The 13,048-nt window shown below is 43.1% G+C and overlaps 1 protein-coding gene across 2 annotated transcripts; it reads left to right on the top strand.

Annotated features, from left to right (window-relative positions):
- The first annotated feature begins 3,612 nt into the window (after nucleotides 1–3,612).
- On the top strand, nucleotides 3,613–6,396 carry LOC129832422 (U1 small nuclear ribonucleoprotein A-like). 2 transcript variants are annotated; one of them, XM_055896475.1, is made up of 7 exons: nucleotides 3,613–3,744; nucleotides 4,113–4,185; nucleotides 4,308–4,480; nucleotides 4,621–4,803; nucleotides 4,975–5,142; nucleotides 5,316–5,404; nucleotides 5,652–6,396. In XM_055896475.1, the coding sequence occupies exons 2-7, from the start codon at nucleotides 4,113–4,115 to the stop codon at nucleotides 5,809–5,811; spliced, it is 846 nt and encodes a 281-aa protein (XP_055752450.1). In that variant the 5' UTR covers nucleotides 3,613–3,744; the 3' UTR covers nucleotides 5,812–6,396. The 2 variants fall into 2 exon arrangements, with proteins under 2 accessions (XP_055752450.1, XP_055752449.1); XM_055896474.1 differs by having other exon boundaries at nucleotides 4,110–4,185.
- The last annotated feature ends 6,652 nt before the right edge of the window (nucleotides 6,397–13,048 follow it).

Raw genomic sequence — 13,048 nt, 5'->3', positions numbered from 1 at the left:
TGTCAGTGATTTATTTAGAATTCAGGGCACACTTAACCAGACTGGCTACCACAGCATTCTGCAGCAATACACCATCCAATCTGGTTTGCGCTTAGTGGGACGAGCATTCATTTTTCAACAGGACAATGACCCAAAACACAACTCCAGCCTGTGTAAGGGCTATTTGACCAAGAAGGAGAGGGATGGAGTGCTGCATCAGATGACCTAGTCTCTACAATCACCTGACCTCAACCTAATTGAGATGGTTTGGGATGAGTTGGACCACAGAGTGAAGGAAAAGCAGCCAACAAGCGCTCAGCATGTTCTTGTGGTCCGTCCACACAATGAACGGATGTTCCTCCCCCTCCAACCACTGTCTCCACTCCTCCAACACCATCTTCACCGCGAGAAGCTCCCAATTCCCCACACCGTAGTTGGGGTATGTACCTCAGGAAGTATAACATCACATTTAATGACAAAACTACCAACAAAAGACATCAGCTTAGGGAAGAAAGATGAATTCACACGTATTAGATCAGTGATTACTTCAATGGAGGAAGGCTCCATTTTCAAAAGCCGAAATAAAGCTTTACGTGACTTAATGTGGGCCGCCTTGGATGAGGGAAGGCACATACTTGGACAGCATCCACTGCAGGTCTTTCCTGAAACTACGTCAACCAGTAAACAGTCAGCCACACCACAAAACAGACTTTCTTACTGCCACCTGGTGACAAATTAGTTATTGAACAATGGATATATCACAGTAGTCTGTAGCTTGGTCTTGATGGGATAGCTCAGTGTCATCTCTTTTCTTGCATGTGTGTTCTATTTGTAGTGGCAACTCCCACATGATCACCACAGTGATGCTTTCATGGACAGAAACTGTTCTTAACTGAACACCCAGGTGCAGAACACCCCCACCCCAGTGCACTGACTATAAAGGTGGAGAGTGTTACCCATTTTGCGACTGACGACTCCATTCCATAATCTGTAGGCACGATAAAAAAATTACGCACTCACCACAAGTGTGAACTGTGTAGATATTTTAGTCATTTAGCAGATGTTCTTCTCCAGAGAGAGTGAATTACAGGAGCAATTACGGATTAAGTGCCTTGCTCAAGGGCACATAAGACATATTTTCTCACCTAGTCAGCTTTGGAATTCCAACCAGCCACTTTTCGGTCACTGGCCTAAAGTTCTTAACTGTTAGGCTACCTGCAGAACTCTTCCAGTGGTTTTCCAACCACCATGTTGCAGATCTTGAATAGCTTTAATCTGCACGCTTGTCTGATAACTTATTTTTATGTAGACAGTTCGCCTCACCTGCTCTCCCTCTGACTGAGCAGCACCGGGCCTCTGCGTGATCCCCCTCGGCAAGGGTCTTTCCTGACGCTATGGCCTGGTACAGCTTATTCTTACTTGGCCTCGGGGCAGCTGTAGGTGGTCCTGGTGGTGAAGGAGGTGGATGCTCCATTGAAATACCCTCTGTCACTGCAGTGCAATTCTGGGTGATAAGAGACAGAGAAGGGAATTGATAAGGGCTCCACGCCATGACAGGAAGCTATTGAAATAACACATAACACACATGGAATAAAGTTGCATTAATGATTAAGTGAAATTTGCTTAATTTGTGTACATACATTTTTTAAACATTACTGTGTAGGAGGCCTATTAATTGAGCTCCTTATTGTTTAACTTACTGTCAGAGCTTCTCCATCTAATGCCTAGATACAGTGCATCCAAAAAGAATTCAGACCCTTTACTCAGTACTTTCTTGAAGCACATTTGGCAGCAATTACAGTCCCGAGTCTTTAGGTGTTGACACTACAAGCTTGGCACACCTCTATTTGGGGAGTTTCTCCCATTCTTCTCTGCAGATCCTCTCAAACACAGTCAGGTTGGATGGGGAGCGTTGCTGCACAGCTATTTTCAAGTCTCTCCAGAGATGTTCGATCAGGTTCAAGTCAGGGCTCTGGTTGGGCCACTCAAGGACACTCACTCCTGCATTGTCGTGTTGGAAGGTGAACCTTTCAAAAAAAGTATATTTTCCTCAATCCTGACTAGTCTCCTAGTCTTTGAAAAACATCCCCACAGCATGATGCTGCCACCACCATGCTTCACCGTAGGGATGGTGCCAGGGAGTTCAATCTTGGTTTCACCAGACCAGAGAACCTTGTTTCTCATGGTCTGAGAGTCCTTTAGGTGCCTTTTGCAAACTGCAAGAGTGCTGTCATGTGCCTTTTATTGAGAAGTGGCTTCCGTCTGGCCACTCTACCATAAAAGCCTGATTGGAGGAGTGCTGAAGAGATGGTTGTCCTTCTGGAAGGTTCCCTCCACAGAGGAACTCTGGCGCTCTGTCAGTGTGACCATTGGGTTTTTGGTCACCTCCCTGACCAAGGCCATTCTCCCCCGAATGCTCAGTTTGGCCAGGTGGGCAGCTTTAGGAAGAGTCTTGTTGGTTCCAAATTGCTTCCATTTTAAAATGATGGAGGCCACTGTGTTCTTGGGGACCTTCAATACTGCAGAAATGTTTTGGTACCCTTTCCAGATCTGTGCCTCAACACAATCTTGTCTCGCTGCTCTAGGGACAATTCTTTCGACCTCATGGCTTGGTTTTTGCTTGACATGTACTGTCAACTGTGGGACATTATATAGGCAGGTGTGTGCCTTCCCAAATCATGTCCAATCTATTTAATTTACCACAGGTGAACTCCAATCAAGTTGTAGAAACATCTCAAGGATGATCAATGGAAACAGGATGCACCTGAGCCCAATTTCGAGTCTCATAGCAAAGGGTCTGAATACTTATGTAAATAAGGTATTTCTGTTTAAAAAAAAACTTTTTTTGCTTAGTCACTATGGGTTATTGTGTGTAGATTGATGACAGAAAATAATAATTAACTTTAGAATAAGGAGTAACGTAATATGTGTAAAAAGGGAAGGGGTCTGAATACTTCCCGAATGCACTGTATGTTACATCATGACTAAAGTTGCAAAAAACATTTCTGAAATATGTGCATATGACATGCAGTTTGATTAACATTGACTTTATTGCATGTCTGGTTTAGTTGAGTTTAGTAATGACACGACTTCAAGTGCAGACCTGAGAGTTATTTTCAAGTTTTTACATGTTAGGACTAGTAGCTACTAGCTAGGTAGCTGAATAAAGCCATGTTTGGTAACAAACACGGCTTTCATTTAAAGCGGCTACAATGTGGCATTTTCTACAGTAAGGTTACAGAACAGAAGAACTACTTAGTTAGCTAGCTATCAATAACAAAATAATGTAAAAGTAGTTCATCTTTTTAACCGAATAATAGCTGTTTGAAACATACGGATGGCTCTCAAACGCAGTAGATTGCACGATGATAATATCATAAGGATATGTTAAAGCTTATTTCTTTGGATGTGTAAAAGTAAATCAATATGGTTTACAGATTTGATCATCTGCGTAGCATCTTGCTTAGGTTAATTCTCGTGAATGAGCAGCAATAGGCGGGAGCGTCTGAAATGTAGCACATCATATCCAATGATGTTAACGGGGTGGCTAAAATAATCCAATGAAAGCTATTCTGGACAGGATCCGGAAATTACACCAGCCAATCAAAATAGTTGGCTTGTTAGCTATTAAGGCTTTATACGTCTACTACGTTAGCTAGTAGCAAGCTCCAGCAGAGATAATAAAGTGGGTTGTCGGGTTCTCGTGTAGCTAGTTTCATTCATTTCTTTCGAGGCCGATTATATTGTGCATCCCAGTACTGAAAGGTAAATACAACGTCTCAATTATTTAAAAAAATTCTAATATGCAAGTTCGATAAGTCACCAGTTTGTAAAAATGAGTGGACATTGATGGCGTGCGTCTGCCAACTAACGTTAACTTATTTGTAGTAGCTAACTTAGTCAGCAGCTAACATTAGCAAATGGTAGCTAGCTTGTTATCTTTTTTAGTTAATTGTCTACTTTTTAATTGTACAACACTTGGTTAATGGTTAAAACTAGCTAACATTAGCTACCAACTTATTCTACATATAGCTACGTAAGTTAGCTAGCTACTTTAAGGAGGTTATAAGGCGCTAACAGTATCGTTAGTTGACATGTGTTCTAAATGACCAATTTGTTTTATTTCACAGAAGATGGCTGCTCCGGATATGCGTCTCAACCACACCATATACATCAACAACCTAAACGAGAAGATTAAAAAAGATGGTTAGATCTAGCTACCCCTTCATTTTTGTTACTATTTTTCCCTCATGTCGATTTGTTTACCCATCAACCATGCCAACGGCTCCTTGCCTAAATATGTATTGTTTGTACCCTTTGTCCCCCAGAACTGAAGAAGTCGTTGTACGCCATTTTCTCTCAGTTTGGTCAAATCCTAGACATTTTGGTTGCCCGCTCCCTGAAGATGAGGGGTCAGGCCTTTGTCATCTTCAAGGAGGTCAACAGCGCCTCCAATGCCCTGCGTTCCATGCAGGGGTTCCCATTCTATGACAAACCTATGGTGAGCTACTGCCAATACACATGGTACACATCAGCTAGCTTTTGCCTGACACATGTTTAGCTAGAGAATGAAGATTCTCTAGTGTGCAGCCCTGTCCTTTAAATATTCCTGTCGTCAACTGTACCGCTTTCTCATCACAGCGTATTGGGTACGCCAAAGGGGATTCTGACATCATCGCTAAAATGAAGGGCACCTATGTGGAGCGCGACCGTAAGAAGGAGAAGAGGGCCAAGGTCAAGGGCCCAGAGGCTGCAGGGGCCAAGAAGGGTGTGCCAGGAACCCCTGTAGTACCTATGGGCCCAGGAGTTCCAACACCCATGCCTGTAAGTGATCTACTGTGAGACAGAACCACCTTTGTAGCCAGTGTTAGCCATTGTGCTTAACATGTTTCTTAAAGACAAGTCTATCTAAAATAGCAGATTGTGTTATTCCATGTGTATCGCTAATTGATAATGCGGCTGAGTTCATTGAACATTCTTTTTGTTCTTCTGAAGGGAATGCCACCCATGAGCGGGGCTCCTCGTATGATGCAAATGCCAGGGCAGCCCCCTTACATGCCCCCGCCAGGCATGATGCCACCTCCTGGGATGGGCCCTGGAGGGATGCCCCCTGGTGCCATGCCTCCGGGTGGGATGATGCCAGGGCAAATGCCCCACGCCCAGGTATGGATTACATGTGTTTATCACTGTTAGTTTATATCTTGTCAGCGCCCTTTTTTATTAACTAAACAGCAGGTCTGTTTAGTGGAATGCTGTAATCATGAGTTTGCTTGATGTTCGTCTTACTGTATAATCTCACTAACTTATTATGTTGATAAATGTGCTCTTACCTCCAGGTTGCAGAAAACCCTCCCAACCACATCCTTTTCCTCACCAACCTCCCAGAGGAGACCAACGAGCTCATGCTGTCTATGCTCTTCAACCAGTTAGTACTTCATTTTATTCCCCCTTTTCTCATATACTCCTTGGTGCTGTGTGAAAATGTAATGTTTATTCTTCCATGTTCTGTCGTATTGGAACATATCTGTTCTGTTTTCAGTTTCCAATATTGTGTTTATCTACTAGTGTTTGTGTGTGGTGAGATTGAATATGTTGACAAGTATCGACCCTTGATGTGTCTTTTTGACAAGTCTGCCTGAAGTTCTGTCCTGATGACTGTTTTCCCACTTCAGGTTCCCTGGGTTCAAAGAGGTGCGTCTGGTACCTGGTCGCCACGACATTGCCTTTGTAGAGTTTGATAATGACGTGCAGGCTGGAGCGGCCAGGGAGGCACTACAGGGCTTCAAGATCACCCAGACCAACGCCATGAAGATCTCATTCGCCAAGAAATAACACACCAGAGAGCTCTTAAATGGTTTACAATCACACACACACACACACACACACACACACACACACACACACACACACACACACACACACACACCAGAGAGACCTTCTCACCTTACACTACCAGCACAGAGCTGACTACTAACCTGTCCTTTGCCAAGAAAGTGCAGTGTGTTACTTGTCCACACACACACACACACAGAATAACTGGAGATGACTTGCCTTGTGTCTGATTGTAGGGTACCAACCAGGTTTAGAGCACAGACATAAACAGGTCATCATTTTGATGATTGCAATGCTGGCACTAGGCTCAAATGATAACTTGTAAGGAGTATATTGGTATAGTGATTTGGTGGCAACATAAAGGACAGTTCGCTGACATTTGTGTATCCATAGCTCTGGTTAAGAACAATTTAAATTCAGGCAATTTCTGCACCCATTCTTTGAGGATAATATCTGGTGTTTGTATGTAAGTATATTTACATTTTTATGATTTGTCTGTTATAAAGCATTGCACCCAGGGTCTGTTTCACCCAGACATTGTACCTGGAGCTTTTCTGTTTGATTAAAATTTGCCTTTTATAATGACTAATGCTGTGGGTGTCTTCTGCTTTTATGTCTGGTGAGACACCAGGGGCTGTATTGCAAACAACAATGGAGCAAAACAGGCTGGGTTGGCTTAGATTGTTGACAACTATCTATATTTTGTCTTGATGTTTATTGAAAACAAATACATTTGTTCAATGAGCACTTCTCTCATACGTTGTTGGTTAACTATCAAATTTGTATATTATAAATGCCTCCAAACCAACTGAAATGATCCACCTACGATTCGCCACATGCCAACGTCTCATTGTTGCTAGCTGACTTACAAATTGTAACGCATGTCTGCCGGCTCCATCGGTGCACGCATCTTTTTTGTAATGTCAATTAACTTGTCTTATGATTTAAGCCTTTCCTTCTCGAGCACAATTGAATATTACATGGAGAAGAGGGACCTGGGCCGCTATCCTCAAAAGCATCTCGGTAGGAGTGCTGATCTGGGGTGAGGTTTGCCTTCTAGATCATGACTATGATTATATGGACAGATCCTAGATCAGCACTCCTACTCTAATATGCTTTGTGGATACAGCCCCTGGTCTTAGTTCAGCACACTTATTCTGAGATGTTTGTTTCATATGGCCCCAGATATGGGTTCTTGCACAATGTCTCTAGACCAAAGATGTAATTATATCTATAGTGATTCAAACAGCCTACTGTAACTTCATGAACATCTTACACTGAACCAGTGTTTCAGTATCAAGACCACCACTATGGCTGCAATGATGATTAACACCCTGATGAGGGCAGTGTTTACCAGTGTTTTCCATGGCGTGTCTAGTGTAACCACATTGAATGATAGTGGACTCCCGTGCCAAAAGCCAGTTTCAGCATGGGCAGTGCCATTGAGGTCTTTCACCATTTTGAAGTAGTGAACTGGGTGGGACTTCCTATGGGTTAAGGAAGGATAACAACATTGCATCCAGGTTATCAGGAGGGATCAGCCTATAGAGAATGATCAAGGCCTCTAGTGGCCAAAAAGACTGTATTAACAGCGGCAGCGCCATTGAGGTCTTCCACCGTTTTAATGTAGTCAACTGGGTGGGACTTCCAACTTCATTGGCTGATCCCTCCTGGTGACCCTGTTGGAGTCATGTCCAACTGGGTCATCAGGAGGGGTCAGCCAATTTTGAAGAAGAAAATGGACTACTTCAAAATGGAGATAGGATGTGCAGCGCCTTTGAGGCTGGCACAGACACTATAATGGCACAGATATGAGGCCTCTCCATCTCTATGGATCAGCCAATCAATTATACTTGTGCGCAAACCTTCCATAACTGCAGGTGGCAGTAAATTGCCAACCATGGCTTTATACCTGTTCAAACAACCCACTCTAGCTGGCAATATGTACCCTTTCAGTTTGTTTTACCATCTCATAAAGTAGTAGAAGAAGAAAATAGACTACATCAAAATGTCGATGCCCATGCTCTCACAGACACTATAATGGGACAGATACAATGTTGTGTCCTCTAACTATGTGTCTAACTAACTAATGCAATGAGAAATATTATGCTTTTCCCAACATGTTGCAGTAGGCGGACTGGTGGGACTGTAGTCTAAACTTTGATTTGGGCCTCTTGTCTACACTTTTGCAAGAACTTGAGTTTGTGCCATTCCCTTGATAATTCTGCAATCAATTAAAACATTTTGGGATAACGTTTCTATTTGATTATTATAACCTATAAAGTAATGCGATTTCTTTCTTTCTGGAGCATTGTGTCATAATCAAATGGCTCTGTGCTACCACGTAAATCATCATTGCTGACTCACTCTCTGCCCTTTCTGGCCTCAGCCACTGCAGTTTCATCTCGTTTCTACCATGAATCAGACAGCAATGCCTGGATAGCCCATTTCATCAATGCTATTTTCCCTTTGTGCTCATTTCATTTAAAGACGTTTTGGAGATTTCATTTAAGACGTTTCCTCTTTGAATGTCTTTAGCATTGATTGTGTCTGAGTAGGTGGGCTGTGAGCCTATAAATCAGCACAATCTACCTTTTCATTTTTTCAAATTGCCGCTGTCTTGGAGCTAGAATTGGGACCATGTATACTGTGCTAATGTCAATATAAAAAAAGAGTAACTGAGAGCATTGTACACTACGGCGAACTTAGCAAATTAGGCATTTGTGGTAAATACATGGGGGCTGCCATCTTTATGCACCTTCGCCATTAAGCCTTTTTTTTTTACTTACCCAGAGTCAGATGAACTCATGGGTACCATTTTTATGTTTGAAGGAAGTTGAAGGTCGTTTCTACAGCTATTGCTAGCTGTTCTTGTAGACTTCCAGTATTGCGCTAAACACTATTAGCGTTGGCTCCAGAAACTACCTTCAACTTTCTACAAACTGCACGCAGTGACATAAAAATGATATCCATGATTGACGGAATTTATTACAGAATTAAAAGCAGTAGACTGCTCCAGCCAGAGACAACATTACATACATTTAAACATTATCGAGGATAACAACACAATAAAGCCCAGAGAATTATTTCCATTGTGGTCCTCATCAAGTTCATTTGACTCTGGGTATGTAGAAAAAAGGGCTTAGCTGCCAAAACGTCGTATTATGCCTTTAATGGCCGCTGATCTGAAAGGTCTTGATAGACGAAAGCAATGAGTGGGGTTCACAGGATGACAGAAAGGACAGAACAACAGTTGGATAACAAAGCAAATACTTTATCACGTACGAACTATCTTCCTTTATGTGCAGTCAGTGAAAGCATGACCGTGTTGATCTCAATTCTACAAGGATAACACAGAGGAAGTTTAGTCCGGTGCTGTTGGTTGGTTATCTTTGAATGCGGCAGGTAATCTTCTAAACACATATACATAAGGTTTACATCCCAAATGTCATGGCCTCATGTCCATCGGTTCACCCCTTATAGCCCTATATAGTGCTGCTACCTTGTGGTGTACCGTGGCCAAATTTGAATGCAACAACTAATCGTTCTCAATTCAGTTTATATACTACATCTGGAGTCAATCTGATTTATGGGTCATGAGAATAAAAAATAAAAAAGTTATTTTAGCATTAGCATATGTGCTAATGTGCATCTATGGGTATACAGCCATGTTTGAATGCAGCAAAAAAAAAAAATTTAAACCATGAAAGACTGATGTAATGAGTCTAAATACAACATCTGGAGTGAATCTGATCTATGGTTCATGAGGAGAAGATGATTGCAGATGATTCTGAGCATTAGCGCTACATATGCAAAGAATGAGTTGTTAATAGATTCCTTTTTTTATATCAATACCTTTATTCAGGGTGGTTGATCATAGGGATGTCCATGATAGCGATTGCAAGTTTCAAGTTGATAGGCCACTGGGAAGTGGATTTACAGTGGTTTCAATGGACATGTGAAATCTGATTTTTGATTTGTCATTCACTCAGCCATCTTTCGACCAATCCCTTAGAGGGAGGGAGGGAGGGAGGGAGGGAGGGAGAGGGAGAGAGAGAGAGAGAGAGAGAGAGAGAGAGAGAGAGAGAGAGAGAGAGAGAGAGAGAGAGAGAGAGAGAGAGAGAGAGAGAGAGAGAGAGAAGAGAGAGAGAGAGAGGAGGAGAGAGAGAGAGAGAGAGAGAGAGAGAGAGAGAGAGAGAGAGAGAGAGAGAGAGAGAGAGAGAGAGAGAGAGAGAGAGAGAGAGAGAGAGAGAGAGAGAGAGAGAGAGAGAGAGAGAGAGAGAGAGAGAGAGAGAGAGAGAGAGAGAGAGAGAGAGAGAGAGAGGAGAATTAGAGGAAGCATTCAGTACTTAAGATCACACAGGACACCAGATAAGACAGGAGAATTACACCAGATAGGACAGACTGACCTTAGCCCCCAGCACGTAGACTATTGCAGCATAGATACTGGAGATATCAACAGACCACCAACTTACTACCTGTGACAAGGCCGAGTATAGCCCACAAAGATCTTCCTCGCCACACAAGCCTGAGGGGGTGCAAAACCAGACAGGAAGATCAAGTCAGTGACTCTTCCCACTCAAGTCGAGTATAGCGAAAAAAGCCTGTCATGATGTGACGGCCCCCTCCTAGGGACGGCATGGGAGAGCACTAGTAAGCCAGTGACTCAGCGCTCATAATAGGGTCAGAGGCAGAGAATCCCAGTGGAGAGATGGGAGCCGGCCAGGCAGAGACAGCAAGGGTGGTTCGAGATGAGTCTTCAGTAAAGACTTAAAGGTCGAGCCCGAGTCTGCGTCTCTCACGTGGATAGGCAGACCATTCCATAGTAATGTAACTCTATAAGAGAAACCCCTGCCTCCAGCTGTTTGCATAGAAAATCTAGGAGCAATATGGAGGACTGCGTCTTGTGATCATAGCGTACATAGGTAGGAGCAAGGTCATGTAATGCTTTGTAGGTTAGAAGTAAAATCTTGAAATCAGCCCTAGCTTTAACAGGAAGCCAGTGTAGAGAGGGTATAATGATCACATTTTTTGGTTCTAGTCAAGATTCTAGCAGCCTTATTTAGCACTAACTGAAGTTTATTTAGTGATTTATCCATGTAGCCCGGAGAGTAGACCGTTGCTGTAGCCTAATCTAGAAGTGACAAAAGCATGCCCTTGAAATGTTTTTGGGATGTTTGTCAAAAGAGAGATCAGGGTCAATAGCAACGCCAAGGTCCTTCACAGTTTTGTTTGGGATGACTGTACAACCATCAAGATTAATTGTCAGATCAAACAACACATCTCTTTGTTTCTTGGGCCCTAGAACTAGCATCTCTGTTTTCTCCGAGTTTAAAATGAAAACATTTGTCGCCATCCGCTTCCTTATGTCTGAAACACAGGCTTTTAAAGTAGACAATTTTGGGACTTCACCATGTTTCATCGAAATGTACAGCTGTGTGTCGCCTGCATAGCAGTGAAAGTTGACATAGAATATATAGTGAAAACAATAGTGGCCCTAAAACTGAACCTTGACGAATAACAAAACTTACCATTGATTTGTCAGAGGACAAACCATCCACAAAGACAAACTTATATTTTTCCGACAGGTAAGATCTAAACCAGGCAAGAACTTGTCCGTGTAGACCAATCAGGGTCTCCAATCTCACCAAAAGAATGTGGTGATCGATGGTGTCTAAAGCGGCACGAAGGTCTAAGAGAAGTAGGACAGATGCACAGCCTTGGTCTGATGCCAGAAGAAGGTAATTTACTACCTTCACGAGTGTGGTATCAGTACTATGATGGGGTCTAAAACCAGACTGGAGTGTCTCGTATATATTATTAGTCTCCAGGAAGGCAGTGAGTTGCTGTGCAACAGCTTTTTCTCAAATGTTTGAGAGGAATGGGAGATTCAGTGTACTGTAGGACAATAGTTTTTACATTTTCCAGGTCAAGGTTTGGCTGTTTCAGGATAGGCTTTATTACTGCCACTTTTAGTGAGTTTGGTACACATCCGGAGGACAGGGAGCCGTTTATAATGTTCAACATAGGAGGGCAAAGCACAGGATGTAGCTCTTTCAGTAGTTTAGCTGGAACAGGTTACGGTAGGCAGCTGGAAGGTTTAGAGGCCATGATTATTTTCGTGAATGTGTGGAGAGATACAGGATATACAACACTTGAGTGTTTCCATTGATCCTAGGTGCTGGCAGTTCTGTGCAGACTCAGGACAACTGAGTTTTGGAGAAATACGCATATTCAAAGAGGAGCCTGTCATTTGCTTTCTAATGATCATAATCTTTTCGTCAAAGAAGTTCATGAACTCATCACTGCTGAAGTGAAGGCCATCCTCACTTGGGGAATGCTTCTTTCTAGTTAGTTTTGCGACAGTATCAAAACTAAATGTTGGCCGATCGAGTAGCAGTGAGGGCTTTTCGATATTGCACGATACTGTCTTTCCTTTTTTTTTAAATTTAAAAATATTTTTTAAAATTTTTATCCCATTTTCTCCCCAATTTTCGTGGTATCCAATCACTAGTATTTACTATCTTGTCTCATCGCTACAACTCCCGTACGGGCTCGGGAGAGACGAAGGTCGAAAGCCATGCGTCCTCCGAAGCACAACCCAACCAAGCCGCACTGCATCTTAACACAGCGCGCCTCCAACCCGGAAGCCAGCCGCACCAATGTGTCGGAGGAAACACCATGTACCTGGCCCCCTTGGTTAGCGCGCACTGCGCCCGGCCCGCCACAGGAGTCGCTGGAGCGCGATGAGACAAGGATATCCCTACCGGCCAAACCCTTCCTAACCCGGACGACGCTATGCCAATTGGACCTTCCCGGTCGCGTCCCGCCGCAACAAAGCCTGGGCGCGAACCCAGAGACTCTGGTGGCGCAGTTCGATACTGTCTTTCCAAGCTTGTCGTAAGACTTCCAGTTTGGTGGAGCGCCATTTCAGTTCCAATTTTCTGGAAGCTTGCTTTAGAGCTCGGGTGTTTTCTGTTTACCAGGGAGTTTGTTTCTTGTGACAAATGTTTGTTTTTTTAGAGGTGTGACTGCATCTAGGGTGTAACGCAAGGCAAAGTTTAGATCCTTGGTTAGGTGGTTAACTGATTCTTGTCCCTCCAATGTCTTTGGGTAGGTGGATGGAGTCTGGAAGGGCATCAAGGAATTTTTAGGTTGTCTGAGAATTTATAGCGTGACTTTTGATAATCCTTAGTTGGGGTCTGAGCAGATTATTTGTTGCGATTGCAAACATAAT

Source organism: Salvelinus fontinalis, chromosome 33, assembly GCF_029448725.1.
Source record: "Salvelinus fontinalis isolate EN_2023a chromosome 33, ASM2944872v1, whole genome shotgun sequence".
NCBI lineage: Eukaryota > Metazoa > Chordata > Actinopteri > Salmoniformes > Salmonidae > Salvelinus > Salvelinus fontinalis.
Note: the sequence above shows the minus strand (reverse complement) of the source record. Positions and strands in the feature narration are given on the sequence as shown.

Coding starts and splice junctions, on each gene's coding strand:
- LOC129832422 (XM_055896475.1), top strand. CDS start 4,113: ATGGCTGCTCCGGATATGCGTCTCAACCACACCATATACATCAACAAC. Junction 5,143..5,315: donor GGCAAATGCCCCACGCCCAG/GTATGGATTACA, acceptor TCTTACCTCCAG/GTTGCAGAAAACCCTCCCAA. Junction 5,405..5,651: donor CTGTCTATGCTCTTCAACCA/GTTAGTACTTCA, acceptor TTCCCACTTCAG/GTTCCCTGGGTTCAAAGAGG.